This window comes from Limulus polyphemus, unplaced genomic scaffold (genome assembly GCF_000517525.1).
Source record: "Limulus polyphemus unplaced genomic scaffold, Limulus_polyphemus-2.1.2 Scaffold344, whole genome shotgun sequence".
In the NCBI taxonomy this organism is placed as follows: domain Eukaryota; kingdom Metazoa; phylum Arthropoda; class Merostomata; order Xiphosura; family Limulidae; genus Limulus; species Limulus polyphemus.
In genome coordinates this window covers 492,367-517,923 of record NW_013665954.1, presented here as the reverse complement: position 1 = coordinate 517,923, position 25,557 = coordinate 492,367, and the positions used below count along the sequence as shown (strand labels likewise).

The following is a 25,557-nucleotide window of genomic DNA, read 5'->3' as shown; positions in this document are numbered from 1 at the left end:
GTTACTACCACTGATGTGACTGTTACCGATGATAGGACATTTACTGATGAAGCAGATGAACCCCATATGAAGCAGAAGCCAACGAGACGGAGACCAGTACGGAAGAAGATACGTCCCATAAAATTAAAAGACTTTGTTGAATTGTAATTTTGTGAGTGTAATTCTGTACATTTAATTAAGTTATTGTTAATTGTTATTGGTTTATTGTAAGTGGCTATTGTTCGGGACGAACAATACTAAGGAGGGGGCAGCGTTGCGTCAGCTAGGTCACGTGACTGGTGTGGCGCCACCTAGTTTCTGGAACTATCCTGTACCTTGGCGAATGCTCTAGTATTTACTAGATATAGGGTAGTCTGGTATATAAAAGAGGGGTGACAACGTGACGGAAGAATGGAATGTGTGTGTGTAGTTAGTGAGTAATTGAACTGCAGTCAGAAGTATTATTGACGTTCGTTGATATAGCGTTTGTTTTAGCGCGATTGTTGAAAATAAGTGTATCGTAAAGTTGTATTCGAAAAGAATAAACCAGTTTTATTAAGTAAGGACTTGTGTCGCTAAAGTTTCGTCGGAACGAAGTTACGGAAAGTTAATTAACAAACGGAGACGTAACAAAACAAACCAAACCCCTATCAGAGCCATGTCCGTTTATGTTCAATGTTCATCATTTGCACTGGTGTATACTTTGCTTTATTTGTTATGCTAAAGTCTTACATATTGCAATTTCAAGCTTAATAGAGGGAAGTTAATTGTCATTAGATGGTTTTCATCCAGATTCTTGATGTTTGTGCGTCATTTTCATTTTCCCGCTCCATGGCCGCTCGTAACAAAAAATACCACCTTCTAAGTTTACAAAGTGACGAAACTGGGAATTAACGAACGAGTGTAGTTTCCACGCGAGAATTAACGAACACACTCGCAGTGTGTTTATTAGGCTTGTGAATGTTTCTGTGGGGCAGGTTGTAAAATGCTATGTTTTTTATGCGTGTGATTTTTGAAATGATTGTAAACATCAAGTTCAAAAGTGCGATCTACTGTTTATCGTGATTTTGTTCTTCGTTAATGTGGACCTGTAAATGAATAAATTTTATTAATATTAGTAGTACTACTAAATTACTAATTATATGTATAGTATATTTTAATTGTAATTTGTATAGAGTTGCTATGCAATGTGCAAGATATGTCACGAGTGTATCATTAAATAGGACTCTTAGGACGTATAAATATATTCATAATTTCTTAAATAGAAATGTATATTACAAAGAGTTCAAAAATATATGGAGGCGTTTGTATTACACTCACAGACAAAGTTCACCAGTGATTTTAGGAATTGAAACAAGCTGTGATGATACAGGGGCAGCAGTTGTTGATGCAGATGGAAATATACTTGGTGAGGCATTGCATTCTCAGTTGCAAATTCATCTTGAGTAAGTTTGATCAATATTTAATTATTATGACGTGTATCTTTTATTTATGTAAACTAAAAACACCTTGTTCAATGATTGTTTGTATATATTTTCTTTTACTTTTTACACTTAGTGATGTTTAGAACAGTCACTTATTCTCACATTTATGTAACGAATGATTACACAAATTTAGCTTCTTTAAAGTATATGATTTTTGATATGAATAAACTGTGAAAAGTCAAATTTTTTTGAATTTTTTTGTGGTCAGAATATGATCTAATGATACCAAACCTTACATGAATAGCCATCACTTAGTCTAACAAAATAAAACTGTATGTGTTGTAGTAATAAAGCAGACAGTAGCCCAAAATTCAGACTTTGTAACTGTTTTTATAATTTGTTTTCTTCTAGTTACACAAATTAGATCTGGAGTGCAAAGTTTGGGCTAAAGTACACATTATTACTTATTTGTTAAGTTCTATACATGTGTGTAACAATCTTGATTGTTGTAAAGGTCTACATCAAATTTTATTAGTTTGTACAGTGGTTCATAATATATTTTTTGAGGGATTAGGAATTTGATAATTATAAATGATTTTTATTTAACGAGGGCACAAGAAAGAAATTCATGTGTGTATAACATTCAACCATTCAATTACATAAAACAAAAACTTTACAAAGTTTTTATAGCACACACACATAGCTTTCCCTGTAATTTTTGTTTGAGACAATCATACTTTTTAAAGTTCATTTGACAGTAATTCGTAAATTACAAGGGGAATTACTACCCTGAGACTCACAAATGCTTCTTTATTCAACTGAAATTCTTAGGTGTTGGCATAAAAGTTGTATCTAATTATAAGTGTTTTTTAAGTATACCTCAAGACAAACTATTAGGAAACAAATCATTTTAACGTAAAGAAAAATAATGAATTACTAAGCATAACCAATAACAGTGACAAAAATAGATAAATTACTCAACACTTGTATTCAAAGTAATTAGTAGGTGAATGATTAAGTGATTATTAGAAAGAAAAAGATGGGAAAAGAAAGCAGTTTACATGAGCCAAAGAAAAATCCAGTCTTGGATTGAAAGTTGTACAAAGAAAATCATTGTATAGACTCGATTTGAGAGTTCATTTGAAAAGCAGCACTCAGTTTTGTGCCTATTGGTTTCTATTTATTGTTCTGAAATAATTTTTTTCAACAAAGCTGAAAAATGTTTTTTTAAGAATAAGCATGTTAGATTATTGTCATTTATGTCAATCTCATCATAAAATTGGATACATGCAAAATCAGGTGGGGTTTTAGAGGTTCTCAGATTGAGTAGTACTCTGGTGTACTGTGCATGTAGATTGAGAATACTATTTTACAGGGCCTAGTGTTACAGATAAAAAATTCCCAACATCCAGAAACAGCCATGTGACACTACAAAATGTAATGTTGAAGAAAAATGTATATATATCATTATACACACATATACATATACCATATTTTTCAGTGTATAAGACACTTTTTTACCTCAAAATGTTATGTCAAAATCTGCTTGTGCCCTATACACCGAAGGTATGAATAATATATATGTATATATATGATATACACAAGCCATGTGTAAATATATTTAAATAGGCATGCATAGTTTAGTTCAATTGAATGTGTTATTTATAACAATAGTAGTTTTTTCTTCTAAAAACAACTATTTATAATGCTCCCTAAATAATAAAAAAATAAATTATAGTAATGGAGTTAGTAAAGTTGGTATAGTAAAGTTTTCTCCAAAACTTTGTCTTCAAAAATAAGGGTGCGTCTTATATTCCGAAAAATACGGTAATTTAAAGACAACAAGGAACTTGTTGGTTCATCTAAGCCATCCTATCCACTGTACTAAACTCGAAAATAAAATACACAAAGCCAGTGCTTATCATTCACATATTTATCAATCCTTCCCTTATATTAACTGCATATACCACATTCGAAGGCAACCCATTGCAAAGGCCAACCACATTGTTAGAAAAGTAAAGTTGTCTTAGCTAAAGATGATTCCTACCCTGTCAAAAGTTCCTAGTGTTATCATTCTCACAATTTTTTCAAATGGTTCAGTTATTGTCAATTTCTGTCTTAATGTTATTAGTATAATTTTTCCAATCTAATAAGTTTTAACACAAACATTCCCAATTAAAAAGGCCTGGCCTCATTCCAAAAATGGCACCTTTCTCTCAAGATTTATCAATTACTGCATTTCACTTTGTAGGGGTAACCGTATATGCATACATGTATTATAATTCAAAAGAAAAATGAAATATACTTGTTAATGCACAATTATATAAATAGGAAGTTAATTCTTTTTAAAGAATAAAGTTATTTTTTTATTTATTTATTTAAGGCATGGGGGAATTATACCACCTATTGCTCGTGACTTACACCACAAGCACATACAAGGTATTGTTAACATGGCACTGGAAAGAAGTCAATGTGAATTAAAGGTACGTCTAATTGTATAATAAGTATAAGTGTTCATTCTATGACTTCGGGGCATACTTTCTTTTCCCATTTAATTTTCCTAAAACTGTTTGTATTACTTGCATTTTATTTTTTCTATTTCCCACAGCCTGATGGGACTTAATGAGATTTTTTTTTCTTCATAGAAAACCACTGGTATGGCAATGTTTTAACAATTTTTTTTAATGCCATTTTCTGTTGATAATAGCATTTCATGTTAAATGTTTAAATATTTAGCCAAAATGTAACATTCTCAGGGATAGAAATAATGAAATAAAATTACATTCATTTGAGGGAAAGCTATTAGGAATATTACATTCCCTCATGTGTTGTTGCATTTCCTCGTGATTTTTTTCTATTTATTTAATCCATGCAATATGTTCACTTTCATTGGTCATAACTATAGGAATATGGATGGACCTAGCATTTCCCATTGGGAAAGCCAATGAAATTCCTCAAGCAAAGTTAAATTCCTCTGGAATGTAATATTTTGATCCCTGCATAGTTAGATACTATTTTTGATGATGTAATTACAATTTTTTCTCTTCCTTCTAAAAATGTACTACCACAGGTATATTGGGCTTTAAATAGGTTACATGCTAATACAGGAATATATGTCAAATAACAATAGCAGTGTTAAACCTCAGTTTAATTTACAGATGCTGTCTGAAATTGTTCATGAAAGTCAATTTTTGACTCTATAAAATGTGATAGTTGATAAAACATAAAATGTAACAGCAGTATTTTGATTACTTGGATAGTTAGAATAAACAAAAACAGTAAAAATCAGAAACCATAGTTTTGATTAGTTGATTATTTTGGTTACAATTGATTTAATTGTAATTTTGGTTTATTGTCTGTTGGAATAATCAAAAATAGCAGTGATTGCAAACACTATTTGCAACTAATCAATTAGTTTACATGAAACTAGTTGATGTAATCGATTAAATTACCTAGCTTAAACAATGTCACGTAACTGTTACAAATTTATTTATAGAGTATTACTTAATCACACATGTACTGACATCAGTTTGAATAAAAACAATAAGTCTTGAAAATAAGTAACTTATTATATACAGTTGTTGTAGATGAAAGAACTGCTTTATCTCACCCTTCTGTAACTATTGAAGAATGCAATTTTAGTCAGGTATGTTCAGGTAATTTTAATAAATTTGTATGCAGGTCTTCTGCATGTAGTTTCTGACATCCTTGCAAGCAGGATGTAGAACGTATGCTAATCTTGTAGCTTAGATAAATGTTACAAAGAACATTTGTTCCATAAGCTTTATATTTACTTGACCCTTATTCTGTGTCATGCCTTCCTGTTCATTTTAAGGGGTGGTGAAGAGCCTTGGAGTAGTTCAGACAAACTAAGGGATTTATTTTACTTCAATGTTTAAAATTGGAATGATTGATAACATAGATGATCTAGAATTACAGGATATTGCCCTACTTTTACTTGCTTTCCTTTTTTTCAGTATTAATGTTAAAGTTATTCTTTGCTTAGCTTATCCTAAATCCTGCTGTATTGCAAATACTTGATATTTAAATTTAAATGCTGGATATCAGAATACCACACATTATAAAAGGAGTTTAACATATATATATATATATAATATTTTTCTTTGTTTTATAGGATCTCTCTGCTATTGCTACAACAGTGAAACCAGGCCTTCCATTGTCATTATCAGTTGGTCTTAAATATAGCAAGCAACTTGTCAAAGAAACATCTAAACCTTTCATACCTATTCACCATATGGAAGCTCATGCTTTGACTGCCAGAATGGTACACAAGTAAGTATTAGAATATATAAGGATTGAGCAGTTTTTGCAAGTTTAATTCTTGTAAGTATTTATGAAGTGAATAATTTTTTGTCTCATTATTGTGGTTAGTAGCCTATAGAAAGTTTGATATGTAATTTACTAGACTGGGGTCTTTTCCAATTGAACTTGAATCAATAGTAACTGAGTATTTCAATGTTTTCAGAGAGGGCTATACAAAATTTGTTGCCTTCTGTTCTAGGTTGACTGAGTGTGTTCTCAATTAGGTGGATGTAAGAGGCTTTATTTGTATTTTTTCTCATCTGTGGTTTGTATTATATTATTTTTGTATTATTCCAATTTATCGTATGGTCTTCTCTGACACACCACAAACAAGAAAATTACAAGGGTTTCAGCAAATCGTGCCTCAGGATTTGAAGATATCTTGCAGTCCAAGAATACCTGGTTTCACATTGATCAGTATTACTAAGTCTTGCATGCCTATTATGTTCTTCAATTCAAACTTGTTTCCCATAAGTCTTTTTGTTTCTCCATTGTATTGGAATTCACATTCTCAGGGGATGCTGTAAATGGTGTTTTTCCTTTATTTTGGTATGTAGGGGACTTGGCGTGTACAAAATGTAATTGTATTATGTTATGGCTTCTGAATACTTTTCTGACTTTATGCTGTTTAAATATTTCCTGTATGCTTTCAGAGAGATCTTTGACATAGGGGAACTTAGGTGCATGTCTGTAACTTTATTCCTTGTATTTATCTTTATTTTCTTCTTTATCACATATTCCAGGTAACCATTGTCAGTGAAGGTTCAACCATTTTGTTTTTCCTTTTTTGTAATTACAAATCTTTTTTTCATTGTGGAAACTAGGTAGTTTGTGATGTATGTCTTTATGCTGTTGTGGTGTTTAATATATAGTTAAGATATTTATTCAGATCTGCATGTTTCCTGTAAGCTCCTGTGGTAAATGAGTTAGGTGTCTTGGTAACATCACATCAAGGAATGTGAGTTTATCTTATTCTATTTTCATTATGAATTGTACTATGGGTTTTTTCAGTTCAGGTGGTTCATAGATTTATGAATCTTGTCTGTAGTGTGTGAGCATATTAAGATTGTATTGTCAACACATCTGAGCCATATCTTGGGGTTTGGAGTGGATATTTTGAGGCCTGACACTACAAACACTTCAACATATGGTAATAAACTTAAGTTAATAGCCATAATTAACCAGAATCCAAAGAAAATGTACTAAGGATAAAACAGTACCAAAATACATAACAAAATACATATTTTGGATATATCTACATCCATAGAAGACATAATTTACAGCTACGAGAAAAAAAAAAGAAAAATTCAGACTCAAAATAAAGTCATTAGTTCAGAAAGCCATAAAATGTAAACTACACTATAATACTGCCCTCAGAAACTTAACGAAAGAAACACCATAACAGTCTTAATGTTGCTGTAATCATGGACAAAAAACAATACCCTATCAAACACCAAATTTGTGTTGAAGATGGCCATTACAAAAACATTCAAGTTTAACTTAACTGCTAACACAAGGAAGAAAAGTCAAACAGCTGTTCAAGAAACAAAACAAATACTTGGTATAGAAACAGTTAAACTAACAGTATGCCACAGTGGTGACAACAACACCTCCACACATTCATGGTCTACTTAAAATTCACAAACATGGCTACCCTCTCTGTCAGAATGCACCCAAACTACTATAATTTACCTGGCTTTTTAACTGGCCTATAAAAAAGATTAAGTTTCATTACTTACTGGAACACTAACTTTTGTCTTCATTCAATAAAATCTACTTGAAAAATGGTACCTTTTACCAAAATAAATTAACATTAAAGGTTTCATAATCATTTAATTTACAAAATGGTCTTTCTGTTGGTTATAGACATGTATCACTGACAAGTAAGCATAAATAAATAAGTAAGCGTGAAGAGTTTCAGTGGTGGATGTAATTTATTGATATCTCAGAAAATAAAAGGTTTTTATCTTAAATTCTGGCCTGTCAATATCTAATTGGTGGACATTCTGAAATTCACATAAGGGAGGAAAGAAAATCTAAATAGGAGAATTCAGAGCAGAGAGGCATCACATGATACATAGAAGTGGAAATTGAGAACTTAGATAAATATTTCCCTTTCACGTTAAGAAATCAAACTTATATTAAAATTGGAATAAAAGGTATGTTTTGATGCCAAATTTATTGACAGGTAAAACATCTTTACATGTTAAGAACTTAGACCACTTTAGATATTATTAAAGTAATCATGATAACCTTGCAAGACATTATGATAATCTTTGATGTGTCCAACCTCTCAATAATGTACTGACCACTGAAACATAACAAATATTTAATCAACAGCTTGAAAATGAGAGAACTCTTAATGAATAACCCAAATGATAATATCTATGTTCATAGAACTCGCAGCCTTCTGTATGAACACAAGGTATTTCCAATATAAAGACAAATACTAATAACAACAAGAAGACCTAGCCATGGGCTTAACCCTATCAACAGCATTTTGTAACCTTTATTTGGAAAATTTTGAAATTAACACCTTCAAAGCAGTTGTTCTACTCCCAATGTAATAATGTACTCAGATGTAATAATGCTTGGAGACGGCTTGAATGGGTAATGAAGAAACTTTTTAATATAAGTTTATCATAACAGCAAATGTACATTTCAACAAGGTTTTGTCATTGAATTTGGATCAGATGTGTTGATAATACATTCATAATATGGCCACATACATTCAGAGAAGAGTCAAGAATTCATCAAACAACTGAACAGATAAAAACCTGCAATACAATTCACAAAATAAATAGAAAAAAAGATACCAAACTCCCATCTCTTGACATGATTGTTACAAAGATACATAACTCATATATCACAGGGGCTTAGAGGAGGCCTACAGATACAAGAAAAATGAAAATAACAGAATCCTTCTACATCTATCTAATTGATTCCATGATAAGGAAACTGAACAGAGAAGTTAGAAAAACTTGAATACCCATCTTGGAAAACATTCAAATAGTTAGTTGATTTAATTTTTAATGGGATAAGACCCCATTTGAATTGCTAATGCAACACTCTCTATCAAGAAAACCCAGGATCAAATCCTGTCAAATCTTCTCAGGACTTGCCTTTAAGACAGCAGAAGATTAGCAGTTGAAACATAGGATAAAAACTGACTAGTATCTAGTTATTAATTAATTATACTTAAGTAATAATATAGACTACTAACCATGACACTGATTGATATCACCATAACCTTACCAAAATTAATTTTTTGCTTGATAATTCTTAGCCTTGTGTTTGTTCTAACATTTAATAAGTTCCCTGTGCACTTTGCCTTAAACAGCTTAAAGTATATATATATATCTTATTTTCTGATATTTGCTCTTAGTTAACAGTTTTGGTAAAATACAAAAAAGTATGTGATGTATTTTTAGTATTGAGTTTCCATTTCTGGTTCTTTTGGCCTCTGGTGGACACTGTCAGCTCGCCATTGTAAGGAATGTTGATGACTTCTTGTTGTTGGGATCAACACTTGATGATGCCCCTGGGGAAGCATTTGATAAGGTAACTAAAGCAGCTTACATTCTTTTTACCACTGTATTTTTGTTTTTTAAGTTTTCATAATATGTAAACTAGTTCAATGTTAGTGCCTTTCTTGGGTAGACAGAAAATTGGGTATCATGTGAAGTCATTATTTTAAATTATTTCCTTTTTTTTGTATACAATAAATTTAAAATGTTTTCTAAATTTTTTGTAAAATAAATACCATATGCTAATACAGTGTATCTGATATCACATTGAAAAAAAAAACATTTTGAGTGAAATGTTTTCCATTAATTTTTTATTTTAAAAAATCAAGTATTAAGAGGTATTTTTGTAGAACTTATAGTTTTCATTTTTTTCTAGTTGTCTTATAGCATCTTTTGCATTGTATTTTTTTTTCTTCAACATTGCTTCAGACATGGCACTTACAAGTGAATCAGTCAGCTGGTTGGTATTGTTATTTTATAAAAGAAATGTTATTTTGATTGTTTAACTTTAAATATATTATTATTTAAAACTATAAACCCACAAATTCTAATTTGTGTTGAGACACTATAGGTTTATTTTCATCTTTTCGTAAATACTTTGGCAGCAACCTAAAAAACTTTTTAGAATATTTTTAGAGGCAAACTTTGAACATACAAAATGTAGCATTGTTCAGTGGTTGAGGTTTCTTTATAATATAGTCTTTATTTTATTACCTTCTACATTGTATCAGTTAACAGTGCTATAGTTATTGGCTTTAGAATTTGTCATGTATTTTGTATTTTACGTTATGTAATAAATTGCATGTATTAAATGTATTGATAATCAGTATATTATCCAATCAATATTCAAAGTTGTACTTTTGGAGATATTAGATATTGAAGATTAATTGTAAAATGGATTTAGTAGCATTGTACGTTGGTTGAGGAAAAGAGAGATGGAACAACTGGTTGACTAGTAAAATTTTGTTACAAGTAACAACATTTTTCTAAGGAGGGAGGAGTGAAGGAATTTGATATCTCTGAGGGAATTTTACAATTGCTTCAATATTTCAGCATTTTAAAAGAATCTAGGAAAGAAGTTATGATTTTTGAGTTTTTTAAGTGAACATATACATGAAGAAACAGCATAAGTAAAGACATCTATATTACGAAATAAGGTCAAGAGCTAGGAAAGTACAGCTAGCTGGTTAAGTGGTATTGAGAATCACAAATTAGGAGTTATAAAAAAATGGAGCTACAACAGAGGTGTTGAGAGAAATGCTAGCCATAAGATTGACAATGATAAATTACCATTGCTGAGTTAGTAGTAGTAAAGACTACTAAAAAGTTTATGACAACATCTCAAATCGGCACTTTGATGCCAGATATATTACTCCAGACCAGTGTAATAGAACAAGTGAAAATGCAACCGAGCACTCACCATCACAGTAACCAATTACTTGAGAGTTTTGGTTCTTGTTTTGGATTAGCCCAGGAAGTTGCACAGATTGACCAATAAAGTGTTAGAACTACTTGCGGGTAGTTAGGAATGCTATTTGGAAGGTCGAAAGAATACAAAGAAAATATGGTTTAAAAACTCGTGTCTGGAGCAAAAATCAGTTCTCTCCAGGAAGAATCGAGATTTTCCCAAGAGTCACTGATAAGCCAGCAACTATGAAGGTTCCTCAACTGCGAAGATTTACTAGCTCAGCTATGTTGTAAGTAATGAAACTATTTCTCCCTTAATCAATTAATGTGAATTGGATGGACTCTAAAGAAACATATAAAAGCTAAGAAACTTGGTGTTATGTACGAGATATAAGTAATAGTGTTGTTGACACAAACACGTCCTATAATTAAAAGTCAGTAATTGATTAAAGAAATATATTTTATGTTGAGAAACTTAAATAAATTTAATGCATTGTTTTGAATATCAGTCACAGTCTCTTTATTCTAACTCTAAATTTCCTCGAGTTAACGACTTGTGAGTTTCACTCGCCACTGCAATCCTTCACTCAATAAATTTGGTGTGATTGGCAGTATAATTGAAACTTCAACAATTAGCCCTAAGGGTGCTGCTGCCTATCACAATACTGTACTTAGTAAAATCATATCCAAACCATAACTTTCTCCTTAACCATTTTCCTGCTGTATATTATTCACTCCTGAATTAAATCATCTGACAATATTTAATAAGTTAAATTCTCTCAACTATGTGAAGTAATTAAAAAATGGTTACCTATAGTTGAATACCTAACTTTTTGGGTTGTTGAGCCTAATTTGGTCTGTGAAATTCATGAAATGAAATGTATAAAGTGATACATATTTAGAGTAACTACAGTTTCACTGATATTTGTTGATATTTACAAGACTTCTTTCTTCCAGATTGCACGACGCCTAAAGCTCAGGAATATTCCTGCTTTGTCAACTGTTGGAGGTGGACAAGCCATTGAAACTTTAGCTAAAGAAGGAAATTCTCAGGCCTTTAACTTTCCTACCCCATTGTCAAAATATAGAGATTGCAACTTCTCTTTTGCAGGATTAAAGTTTAGAGCATATAAGATCATTACTGCGGAGGAGAAAAAACATGGTAGTTATTTAAATGCTAGTTTAGAATAGTATCAGCAGTAATATAAATTACTTGATTTGGAGTTGTATATAATGTATATTTAAATCAAGTAATAAAAATGTTGTTGTTGTTGGCTATGTTTTTAATATCTTAGTTTAGATTTTGTTTGATAGAGAGAGTTTTCACATGATATAGTGATGCCTAGAAACTTTCCGAGCATTTCAGTTTGATATGGTATCTTGAATTTTTGAGAGATATTGGGAACATTTTTGTACAAAAAACACTAGTGAACTAGTAAATCAGTTTAGAGTAAAAAATTTGAATTAATATGTCAACAAAGTACACAGTTTGTAAATAAGTGACTGTTTAATTTTATTTATGAGTTAGCCCATAGCTTGTGGAACTTGTTATAGTCTAAGAAAGAAATCATTTTTGTTGTCACTAAGTGCATTGGATTTACATTACTTTTACTAATTAATCAAAAGTAACCTGCCTTTTGATAGAAACTGTTACAACAAATTTTTGTTTGGTATTAGGAAATGTAAAATTCAGTTACCAATATTATCATATATTTTAACTTTTCACAAGGCAAATTTGAATTTCACTACCCTTTTCTTAGTTGCTAAATGCACTTTTTGAAGTCATATCTCAACATGAAATTCATAATATTGCATATACAAATGAAATAAAAGTTTGCTTACTGTTATGGTAGGACAATAATAATTAGATTTACAATTACTTAAAATTATGTAAGGTTGTTTGTTATAACCCTTTCACTGCATTGTGTCATTAGATCTTTGGCATATACTAACCTTCATTCCATATATCCCTACACAGGTGTAATTGCTTGACTATGCATGTAATGCATTCCAGAGGAATAACCAAGTTTTTTAATGGTTATAACTAGATTTACATGTTATTTTGTGTATCATGCAAATGATAAATAACCAATAATTAGAACACATTGCAGACCAGTGTATCAGAGATGTTATTGTGACACATTAATATTGGTTTTCATATTTTTTAAGTTCTGAGCTGAGAGCAGCTCAGTGGATCTGAGGTTTGCAACCTGTTACTGGAAAAATTAAATCTTGCTCAACACTTTGGGGCTGTGCACATTATAAGAGTAGGCAGTGTGTGGTGTTGACTAGCTGCTTTATTTCTAGTTTCTCATTTCAAAATTAAGGACAGCAAGCCAGGTAGCCTGTGTAGTTTTGCATGAAATTTAAGAAACAAACATACTTAAGTTAGTAGAATGCATTAGACTGTTGTTGCCTTTTATACATTTATCCTGCTAAAAACCAACAATGAAGTAGTATTAAAGTGAATGTTTAGAATGTTAACATTTTTTGAATTATATGCTTATTTTCATTTTATACCAGCTGTTTTAAAAGTTAGTTTGTTTAGATTTAACCAGCTGCTTGTAAAAGCAAGTTAAAAAAATTCTGTTACTCAAGGAAATGACCAAGATTAAGAATATTGTAAATTCCCTGCTGAATTTATTGATAACCTTATATAGGTCCACAGACATTTATCACATTTAGTAGTTTGTTTTATTTTTTAAATATTTTCTTACCATACGTATGGTTGCTTTTTTTCTAACTTTCTAATTGTTGGTAATTAGCATGAATACACTTATCCAGAAATATTCTGTAGACCAGAAAAAAGATTTAATATTATTTTCTTAAATTTTTTAGTTAAGATAATTGATGTTTTTGTCTAAAATGAAACATAATTGGCAGAATTTTTTATATTTTATAGATATTATTGGTGATCTAATTCTCCCAAATGTAGCAGACATTTGTGCATCTTTCCAACATGCTATCGCCAATCATATTGTAAAGAGAGTACATCGAGCACTGTTATTTTGTGAACTTGAAGAATTGTTACCAGTGAACAAGAAAGTTCTAGTGGTTTCGGGTGGTGTGGCTTGCAATCATTACATCCGTGCCGTTTTGAAGTTAGTTTGTGATCACATAGACTTTGAACTTGTGTGCCCTCCACCAAAATTATGTACAGACAATGGAATTATGATAGCTTGGTAAGAAAATATTTTATACTTTTCACATGAAGAAAAAGTTAATGATAGAATAATGTAATCAGTATATTATATTTTTATGTAAATGTTCATGACCATTTACATAAATGTTACTAGTCAGTATTCATACTACCTAGACACCACTGTTAGCCAAAAGAACTAAATGATTTTTAATACGATTGATAGTAAATCCAAACATCTCTTTCTTTATAAGTCCAGTATAGCTTTCCAGTAAGTTCACTGTACAGCAGCTCTGCTAGCAATAAAACACTGTAGACATAGTATTTTACTTAATACCAGAAATCACTTGGTTGGATAGAATACAACAATCAAATCTTAGTTATGAGATATCATGTTATGTCTTGTATATTTTTTTAAGTTAGACATCATACACTGATTTGACTAGTACATGATACTTAAGTTTTTAACGACATTTTTAACCTCAAATTAGTCCTCAATATTTCTAATTTATTGATGCTGTTTTTACCTAAAACAAGAATCTGAAATTATTTTATTGAAGAACATCATATTATAGTTAATTAACAACTTGGATGCACATAGATATATCAGTTAATTCTTCTGGCCATTGCTATAAAAACTAGATGTACAACTTTTTTAAAATATAGGAATTTCATCCTGAGATGTCCAAGTAATGCATTACCTAAAGAAAGAACAAGGCAATAAAGATACAGAATACTGTTAATTTTGTGCATCATAATTGAGAAATAAAAAATCTTTACAGTTACTTATATTTTAACACTAAGAAAATGGAAATTGTATTCTTACATAGAAAAGATACAAGGAACATGCTAAAACTATAGATAAATTTTACTTAGTGATCAACTATTACATTCTATTTTTGTTTTATTTTAAAGAAAAAAAAAGACATTTGATGGTGGAAAAAACTGATAAATTTTATAACACATTTTTTAATATATTTTTTTATGCAATATCTATAAATGGAATCCTTTTTTGTTTTCTTAGGTATTTTCCAAGTTTACAAATGTTAACTGTGTCAGTCATGTTTATTTAAGAAAAACAAAAACTTAAATATCTATAATGCTGTATAGTGAGACTAGTAGTAAGAAGCCAATATAAAGTATGGACTTCTCAGTGGGCTACTGCAAAAAGAAATGTTTTCTTTGAAGATTCTTTCTAAATATAGATGTGACTTATATTGTATTTGCTCCCACATCAAATATACTGCACAATCTTTATCATATTCCCATGCATCTGTGTTAGATAATTATTGGTAACTAATTGGTGTACCACTTAAATGCAAAGAAAGCACAGAGTGGTTGCTGATGAAAGTTAGGTTTGTATTTTAAAACCCTATGCCACCGTGTATTTGGATTGAGGTACAATATTTAAAATTTTGAGGCAATGGTTTTGGTTAAATATATAGGGATATCTTCAAATTTATAGGTTTATTTGGCCTATTTTAAGAAGAAATAAAAATGTTACTGGGTGGCCTGAAGTTAGTATAATTTGTTTTTAAGAGCTAAAGAGTACGAAAAATGTACAGGTTTTCATTTGAAAGTTCTTATTTAACTGCTGCTCTATCATTCAGGGACATGTACATGTTTAATTGCCATTCAAAGTCATGATATACTCCTGCTTCTTCTTTTAAATTTTTGGATGTATAAACCTTGAGTAGATGCATATTAAATGTCTTTTGTCAGTAACTACATGTATGCAGAGGTGTAAAATGTATTTTATTTTTTACTTAAGTTGAAGTAAAAGTACCACTTCTAAATTGTACTTAAGTCAGAATATACTCAAGTAGAAAGTAACATCTTACAGTGTACATGGCCAACAGACTTTATTAGCAGAACTTTTTTATTAAGTTTTAACAATAATTGATTTTCAAAGTTTTTACTGTCCAGTCAGTGGTGTATTTGTTGGGAAAAGACTTGAACATAACCATGCTACTGTTAACCGAGTTGGCCAGATATGTGTCTAGCCCCCTTCTTCATACACACAGCTGAGGCTTCTTCAGTAGTGCAAAGAAATCTTCTTCATCATTGAAGCTCTCAACTGTCTCCTGTGCATCAGGTGATTTCTTTTCCACCTCAAATATAATGTAATCCAGTCCTGAAAAAGAGAAGAAATAAGAAATAATGGTTATAAAAACTTAAGAACAGAACAAAGGGGAAACAGATGCAAAATAGAGGTTAGTGAGAGGAACAGCAGCATTAAAAATATTGATGGTGAAAGAAAGACCAAGCAGTAATAATCATTTGTGGTAAAGATATGGAGCAGCTGGTTATGATTGTTGACATAAATAGGAGTATGACACTGCCTGTAAGATATATATATATGCAGGAAAAATTTTCAATTTATAAAAAGTTTCTCTCACAGCATAGTTTTACACAATTACATCTCTTAAAATAGATGCATCATCTCATGACATAGCTTGAGTGGAAAGGCAATTTTTTTTTTATTTTATGTTTGTAACCATACCATAAGAGATATTGACATTTGACAGAGGCTGATTGCATTTTCTTGGAAGAACATCAATGAAAGCATCTAATAAATTAAATTTCTCACTTTTTTTTTGAGAAGGGAATCTTGGTTGGTCTACGTAGTTTTAAACTTTGGCAGCAAGATGGCTGCAGTGATTAATTCTGGATTCTCCAACATGGTGGCAAACCGCTTCTGTAATCCTGACTTAAGAGCAGTTACTAGGGGATGACACAGCTTTGCAGAATAGTAGACTTTATCAAGCCTTACTTGTCCTTGATAGAATGTAGGAAGCAGCCACCCCATAGAGTGTTAGTTTCAGACTGCAAGATGTCCAGTGCCTTTGTCACTGGTTTCATCACTGTGTGATATTCTTTCATGAACTCCAGCACTACAGGACGTTAAGTTAATATTTGTGTTAAAATAATATACAATTCTACCTATCATACTTGTATAAAACTGTTTCTTAGGCTTCTCAGTTCATTTGAAATCAGGATGAGCAAACATTACTATTTAACATTAAACCTTAATATACAATTAAATTCTACATATGTAGAACTGTACCATAGGCCTCACAGATCATTTGACATCAAGACTAGTAAACGTATTCTTACATTAAGCCTTTGCATGTCCTACAGTTAAGTTTGACTAATAAATGAATGGCAAAATATATGAGGAAAATAATATACGTACAATGCAAAAAAGAAAGATTGGTCCAGCAATTTCAAAAGCAAGGAAATCATGAATTACTATTTACATTTTAATCTTGAATGCTGAACATATATTCCTAATGGCATTTTCTCCTTGCTCCTGCTTAATGCACAAGATCCTCTCAATGGCCAAGAACGTAGAACTCTACCTTTTCCAGTTTGGCCAAATCAGCTGCAGCTTGCATTCTGATTCAAAAATGGTACTGCTGATCGACCAACTTTGTTCCACAGTGCCCGACATTTTCTAAAGATTGATTGGAACAATTTCTAGTATGTATCATTGCCCTGTACATTCATGACATCCACTGTAGGAATCAGTTTCAATAGGTGGCATGCATAGGGTTATGTGAAGGGAGTTTATATACATAGATGTCACTCTCCTTGTCTAGAAGAGCAACAGTATCTTGAAAAACTGATATCCTCTGCTGGATCATCTTAATCTTCTGCCATTATCTGGACCTGTTCTTTAATGCTTTCGTCATCCTGAGACTGTTGTTTTACTTTATCTTCTCCAACTACCTTGAATGCCTTCATAAAATTTGATTCACTGTCAGTTATAGTTCTGATAATCTTGTCTCAGATCTGATACTCTGAATGTATATGATTCAAGGTGCTGGCGAAGACATCACAGGTTTGTGGCCCCTTCAAACATCTGAAGGCTAGTGTAGCAGAACACCTCTCAAGACGACTGATGTCAATCAAATGAGCAGTCACACCAATATAACTCTATCTTCTGGATGTCCAGCAGTCAGTAGTTGTGGTAATGTACTGCACTTTAATCACTGTATTTATCAAATTATTTCTCATCTCTGTAGTAGCCTCATTACTTCACTTACAAACAGTTTGTATTGACATTAAGCTGTAGTCCTGGAATTCTTGTGACTCCACAATACTGAATGGATGAAGTCCCTTCTTAATATAGTTGTTAACTGTCTTATCGAGTATGGGCTTGGACATGCTCTTAGAATTAATCACAGAGAATATCTTGCATTCCTTGTTTGAGGAATCATCTGAAGTTTCAGTTTTGATGACCTTCCTCTTCCCAGCCTGCGATGTCAACTCTGAGTACTTCTGGAGATGATGTTGATGCATGCTGTAATAAAAAACAGCATATTAAAGGTGCAGTGAAAATGGAAATTTTCTGGGGATTCTATGCTCAAGTCCCTCCCAAGATGGAATTTTTCATTCATATGACACTTTGTACTTTGCTAGAAACCAAAATCCCCCCCCCCTCAAAATGCTCTTAAATCTACACAAGAGGACAATTTGTTTTGTCAATGCTAAATATTAAAGATTTATGACAGAGCATGCTCCCATGTAAACAAAAGAAAACAGATGTGATCTTGGTCAACTACATGTTGAAATCAGTTAGAATAATAAGAACCTTCTTAGCCAATACAAATTATAGCAAGTAAGACTGTGTTCCTCAATGTGCCATCCATTTTGCTTCAAAATCCTCTATTTGCATCCATTAGGTTATGCTCTCCAGTTATTATTAAGCTCAGTGGGAATTCTGGGTAATGATTATAAAAGTTTATGAAAGACACAGAGGACAAACCCACTGATGTGATGTAAATAAAAGATGGGAATGAAAGGTGGATAAGAAGCCTCCTATCAAGCATATGATACATTAATCATAAGTTTCTAAGCTTTGGTTTCAACAATGTGCGACACGTTTCATAGGCTGACATTGTTGTCACTTCAAGTATGGCTAAGTTATTAATAGTTAGAAATTCCTTTTCAGTTTTCTCCAATTTTGAGCTAAATAATTTAAATTTTCATATCATTCTGAATACAAATTTATACAAATGTCTTATAAGTTTTGTATTTTAAACTAAGAGACTTAGAGTATATAACATTAAAACAACTCTTGTTACAATGGCAGACTCAGAGCTACGTTTAACTTTTAAGTCGTAATTTCAGTTTTCACTAAGATAACCAAAGTAAAATAGCAATAACAACATTTTACATTGAGGTAAGAGACAACCCTTGTATAATATTACATTAATATGTTCAAATATAAATTAAAATAACATATTAAAACCAAAATGGATTACATATACTGAAGTAAGGTTAGCACATGTCCTAATCAAACTCCTAAATCTTCTGTCACTAAAACTGGTTCTGCCATTATATTTGTGTATGATTAGTAAATAATAAAGATGCAAACAGTCTACAAGTAAAATGACAACCAAAACAGTTTTCTATTAACATTTTATTTTTAAACATATCGGGTCTGATTTTTCTTAAATTATTTCACTAAATTCCATGAATAATAAGAAAATGTTGAATTTTATTATTTATACTTAATTTCCAATTTGGGAAAAGTCTCTTTGGGTTCAAACTTCAAGAAATTTTTTTTTTCATTAAGAGTACTCTTCAAACTGTGTCCAAATGCCCTCTATAGCAAGGTGCCCTTAATATAAAAAGAGCCACACAAAGCTGGATTCCATAATGACTGTACTAACTTTCTGAATTTTAAGGCCCTCCATTTTGTTTGGTGTATGCAGGACATGAGTGTTCATGAGTTGCACGTTGCCATGACATAGTGTGTTGTCAACAGGAGGTTTCAGGGAGTGGATTACCCGTGCCCTCTTTCAAAGTACTTCTTTTCAGAGTTTGTACAGCTAAACATTTAACATTTATTTTCTGTGTTTATTTTACTGTCAATGACTGAAGTAGAAATCAGCTAAAGATAAAGCAACAAGTCAACGATTGTGTCCTTAGACTGTTTACATGACACCATAATACGATACTCTCGAGAGCAACAAAGCATGCATACAGAAATAAGCCAACTTGACCCAGGTTCCAGGAACACAATGTAGAATTTATCAGCTTATGCATCCTACAGTGTTTACAATGAGAATTCCCCTGAGTAATAAGATTACACTTACTTCCATGTGTTTGCGTATGCTGACACATCAACCATTTTTGTCAACCACTGTAGGCAGACAATATTTCCTACCATCTTCTTGAACTTGAAGAATTTCTCTAGGTATGGCCAGCACCCACAGAGTCAGAGGTAGAATCAATCACCTTCACGTCCAACATCATTAACAACCCAAACAAAGTGAAAGAGACGCGAATTATAGGACTGATGTTAATTATCAGCTGCCAGAACTGAACGAGCATGATTAGATAATTTAAATTCCCTTATTTTCTGTATCCTTGGATTGGTTTCTTTATCCATGGGCATTTTCCAAATTTGTGTACTTTACAGATTTTGATAAAATTTTAGTATAATTAAAGTACAATATTTTCTCCTAACATGTACTTAAGTTAGAGTAAAAGTATTTAAAAATAAAAATACTTAAGTATAGTTACTTCACATATTTACATCTCTTCATGTATGTATATGAAGTAATTACCATAATGTAGTGATGAGAAAATAACTCGTATTGTTTTACATCTACTCAGTGATCCATTCCATTGAATATAATCACATAACATTTTATGAGATACAAGCAAAAGTACAGCCCCAGTGATGGGAAAAATTTAAGTTAACATATCAGTTTAAATTATTTCATGGTCTTTAAAAAGGTTAATTGTATTGCACCCTTGGTTTCACTCAGACCCAAAGTTCTGAGCTACTTATACTGCCCACCATGAAAAGTAATTGTTGAGCATTTCAGGCATGCCAAGAGCTGCTCAACAACAACATATGGTAAATCTACATTTTTATTCTTTAAGTTACATCACATTTTGAAATGTGAATGATAGTGTGATTAATTCTTAACATGTTAATGTAGAATATCCTGCTTGTGAAATAAAATTTGGCATCAACGTTATTCATGCCTGTTCTCCCATTATTTCAAACGGGAGACACACGAACACTTGGGCAGACACTGTGGTTCCCAATATATACAAGATTAACTTGCTGGTAGGAGATTAAGGTCACAAAAGACAACAGATGTTTTTCAAAGTTGAAATAGTTGTTAAGCATCATTACCCATCCATTGTCCATTCTATGATAAACTCTTCACTGTTGATATCTGCTGCTACATTCTGGACCTTTAGTTGGGATGTCACAGAAGTTTATAACAAAAGAAAAACCATGACAAGCTATTAAGAACTTATGATATATCTGTTTTATATTAGCCCCTTATACAGCTCTCGAAGCTTGGAGGAAATTAATATTGCCAATTTGTATGCAAGAGCCATATGACTTATTTCAAAGATAGTGGACTGTACGGTTTAGCATTTAGGAAAGCTATGCAAGTTTTGGTTTTTCTCCTTATTGCAACATATATAATTTTGTATAGTGTTCACAGTAGTTATGTATAAATCAAACTTTTTGTAGTTCATTTAAGATTAGATAAATTCTTTACCACTGATTTGCTTAATATCTTTCTTATAATAATGGCATTAAGTGTGTGATTTAAACTTTGTAACAGCATGGTAAAGAAATAATCTTTCATTTCAGTATATATCAGTTTTGTTTAGTAATCTTTTCAAACAAAACTTACATTAAGTGTTGTACCCAGAATAAGGAAATATTTGAGCTTAAAAAATATGATACATTAGACTTACAATTTTATTATTGTAATGGATATCTTGAATAGAGTTGTTTAAACATTTGTTTAACAACAAATAAAAGCTTGGAATGGTCTATTCTTTCATTGGGAGCATTTATGTGAGCCAGACTAGTTTTGGAGAATTCCATTCCTCATCAGTGACCCCAGACACTACCACCAATGAAATAGCGGACCAAACCAAGCCTTTATAGTAGTGAGGTATCGAAACACTTAAATACTCCATTTCAATGGATATCTTGTTAAAATAAAGTTTAATTGCTGATGTACACTTTTAAACAAATTGATGAAGTCTACTTTGGAACTTAATATTATGAATAGTGATTTGCATTGTGTAGTTTCTACCAATTCTACCCAGGCAGGGATGTATTTTCTTTACAGCCAAGCAACTGTTTCTATCAATTTTTTTTCTAAATTGTTTTACTATAGTGGTCCATCCCACATAAATTATCAATTTATAGAATGTTTATTTATTATATATAATGTAGGAATGGCATAGAAAGATATAAAGCAGGTATTGGAATTGCTGAAAATCTGGATGAAGTGGATATCCAAGCAAAGTAAGATTATTCAAGTGGTTTCTTTTGTGCTAGCTTAATACTAGTTAGAAGGAAGGATTAATTCATATTTATGTTTAAAAACCACAGAACTAACAGAATCAGATGTGTCGAAAATTTGATTGATATTTCTTGCTAAGTACTGATATAACTACAAATTTATATCAAATGCTCTTGGAAACTTTGGCATTTAATATCAAGAGATCTTGAACTTAAGATGTCCATACACTGAACACATCATTTTAGAATGTTATTATTGGTAATACTATTATTTCTTTAAAATAATTACATTGTTCTCAAACAAAAAACAAACATTACTTGCACCAGGTGGAAGTAAAAAATTAAAACTTATGAATGGATTACCTTACGAAAGCAGATGTTTATAAAAACAATTTAAGTTAGGAATGTTATGTAATTGTTAAAACAAAAACATCTAGAAAATGATTATTAGATTAAAAGAACGAATAAGAAAACAAACACTAGTAGTGAAAGTGATACTTCTTATGTGTTGGTACAATGTTTTTGCTCTAAGTAATCATTATACCTAAAATGGATGTGTTAAGGTTTTGCCATAAAGTTAAAAAATAATTCATAATTTTTTCCCTAGGTGTCCATTAGGAAAAGATATCTCCAAGTCAGTAGAAGAACTGTCCATCAAATTCAGGAATATAAAGATCAAAATCCCCCAAAAGTTAATATGTACTATAACTGTAATAAACATATCGTATTGTTCATGATTAAAAAAAATATTTTATTTAAATATCTTGCAAGAAATTTTGTTAAACACCATACTTTAACTATCCTCTTGGGCCTAACAGGTTTACAGTTTTATTGAAATGAACTGAACAAATGAATTGTTTAATAACTTAAACACTTGAAAATGTTATCTACCAACAAACATCATCATTTACATTAAATTTTGCTCAATCATAAAAAAATAAAAAAAAAGTCTGCTTAGCTTATTCAAGTAAAGGCAAGAATCTAAAGAGCGTGGCTTCCATTTTGCAAAAGAAACTTCAGTACTGATAGATGGAGTTCAACAAAACAAAATGGCTTTTATATACACTTTCAGTACTTTCTCCAAAATATCTATGTATTTTGAAATCTGAAAACTAAAATGTTTTAGGAATTTGTTACACAACATGTAAAGCTTATTAATAAAAGTAAGTCAACACACTTATCTGTGGCATTGCACATGTTTGTAAAACATTTTTGCTCAGTATATGATGACCATGTATTTACATATTAAAGATAAATTTTAAATTCTGAATATGACATTTTTTAGGTTATATTTGTGAAAATGTATCTACTAAGGAAACATTTTACATTTTAGAGATATCAGAAATTTAATAGTTGATTCTATGGAAATTCTATTAAAAGATTTAACAACACTAAATACATAAACTTTCAGTCTGCTAGAACTAAATGCTATCAATATGTTAATAAGTAGTGAATAAAAGAATACCTTTGCTGCTTTACATAGGCTAAACTTAACTTTCAAATAAGATTAGCTTATGTTATTTATGTTTATATTTGCATCTCTTGCTTTTGTTGATTTATGAGACATTTGATTACAAAGTTAATGTGTCAGTCCTAAAAGGTTCTTTCTCATCTAAGCCAGTAGGAACACACTGCACAGTGTTCCCGCTCATTCCACACAACTGGCCATATCATTAATCTTAAGCAAGATGAACACTTTAAGTAAGTTTTAGAACACAACAGTAGTGACTGAGAGCATCGACCAAATGTATGAGAATTGGAGCAGGACCCGTAAAAAGCATCAGTGAAAGGGACATCCTTTTTACATACTGGACAAGTCTCTCGAGCTGGAATATCTTCAAGACGTTGAGGCACACCTTTACCAAATACTTTGTAAACTTCAGGTACAATTATGTCATATTTAGTGAATAACCAGTCACACATGAGAATCAGGGAAATGTGCTGATTCTGTGTCAATGAGTCAAGCTTAGGCTGGAACATGGAAATGATGGATAAGATGTGATTACGTAAAAGTAGATCTTCTACAACTTGCAGTTTTTCCTGTAATATGACATAATATTTAAAAAAAGTAAAAACTCACACATGATATTAATTATTTCATAAACATACCTATCAGTTTCAGGTGCTTAACTTTGTTTACATAAAAGGTGGACATCAATATTAAAAAAATACACATAAAACATACTCTATTTTAAGACTTTATGCACATTAATAACACATAATTAGTTTTGAAGTGGTCTTGTCACTCAGAGTCAATCATTAGAACTTTTCTACCCCATTATTAAGAAATATTTTCCAAGTTATGTATAAAACACAGAACAAGAGTTTTCCAAGCAACAGCAGTAGACTGTGGGCACAAAACAGAATCAATCACCAGACACAGGAACACAGTAATGATCTTAAGCCAGAAAACATTTATTTGTGTATTCTTCAAAAGTATGAAAACCTTTAAATTTATTTCAATAAAATTTGTTATTGTGAACTTCTCAAATTTTAGAATTATCTCTTCCTAGGCTGATTGGGAATCACCGACATCCCTTGATTTATTTTTTCACAGTGGAAGTACTTGATCAAATTACATAAAACATGAATGAAAATGGGTCAAGCTGAAAACAATCTGGAGGTTAACAGCAAGCACAGCTGTGTTCACAACTGCCACTATGGTCTGGAGGGAGGGGGCAAAAGGAGGTAGAAAATGGTTTATTTGTAAAGGAAATGAGTAAATTTTAACTGATAATTTAGATATCCATGCAAAATTAATATTAAAATTACTGGTTCTATATCTGTGTATTAATAACAGTAAATAGCTTACTCTGATCAGACGTTATTTCCACATTAGGAAATTTAATTCTTTCAAGGAGCTACCTCTGATCACTTCCCTGTGAAGCTACGAGTTACATTTTACACCATATTATTCACTTTACATTGAAATAATTTATAATCTTCTCTATCCAATGATACTTAAGTTTGACTGTAGCTATTTTCAAAGCTGTGCTTTACTAGTAATTGTTCAGACTAAATGCTGTGAAGGAAGAGTTGTTTTGATAACATCTTAAACAAAGAAGGGAAATCACAAGAGAAACAGGACATGGCTAGTTACTGTATAATCTTAAGGGAAGATAGGTTTCTTTATATTTGCTAAGAAAGTATGTATTATAATGGGCAGAAAAATTCTAAAACAAATCTACAAGTGCATTAGTTATAAGCAAAGTACATTAAATAAATGTTACAAAATGAAAGAGTACCAATTATATTTTTGAGTTTAAAATTGTTGAAATATATAAATTTCTATTTTTACTTAAACTTTGAAAGTTAATGTGCACTCAACACCCGAAAGGTGCTCACTGGTCATGATAGTTTTAACCACATTATACTTTGCTATTGTGAATTTCTTCAAGTTATAAATGTGTAAATAGTTTGAAAATGTTTTTTTTTTCATCTTGGATGACAGGAAAG

The 25,557-nt window shown here is 31.3% G+C and overlaps 2 protein-coding genes across 3 annotated transcripts in view; one reads left to right on the top strand and one right to left on the bottom strand.

Annotated features, from left to right (window-relative positions):
• Positions 1–641: 641 nt before the first annotated feature.
• Positions 642–22,861, top strand: LOC106457550 (probable tRNA N6-adenosine threonylcarbamoyltransferase, mitochondrial). 2 transcript variants are annotated; one of them, XR_002610194.1, is made up of 9 exons: positions 642–1,424; positions 3,787–3,886; positions 5,539–5,696; positions 9,158–9,287; positions 11,618–11,822; positions 13,563–13,842; positions 17,623–17,772; positions 22,033–22,104; positions 22,709–22,754. XR_002610194.1 is itself a non-coding variant. In XM_013916981.2 (8 exons), the coding sequence occupies exons 1-8, from the start codon at positions 1,162–1,164 to the stop codon at positions 22,836–22,838; spliced, it is 1,338 nt and encodes a 445-aa protein (XP_013772435.1). In that variant the 5' UTR covers positions 645–1,161; the 3' UTR covers positions 22,839–22,861. The 2 variants fall into 2 exon arrangements, 1 of the variants encoding a protein (XP_013772435.1); XM_013916981.2 differs by lacking the exon at positions 17,623–17,772 and having other exon boundaries at positions 645–1,424; positions 22,709–22,861.
• The window catches only part of LOC106457549 (general transcription factor 3C polypeptide 4-like), a 49,374-nt gene continuing 46,655 nt past the window's right edge, over positions 22,839–25,557 (bottom strand). The window contains exon 14 of the mRNA XM_022383525.1: positions 22,839–24,141. Coding sequence (XP_022239233.1) covers positions 23,710–24,141 — 432 coding nt within the window. The 3' untranslated portion in view covers positions 22,839–23,709. The remainder of the gene's footprint in view (positions 24,142–25,557) is intronic.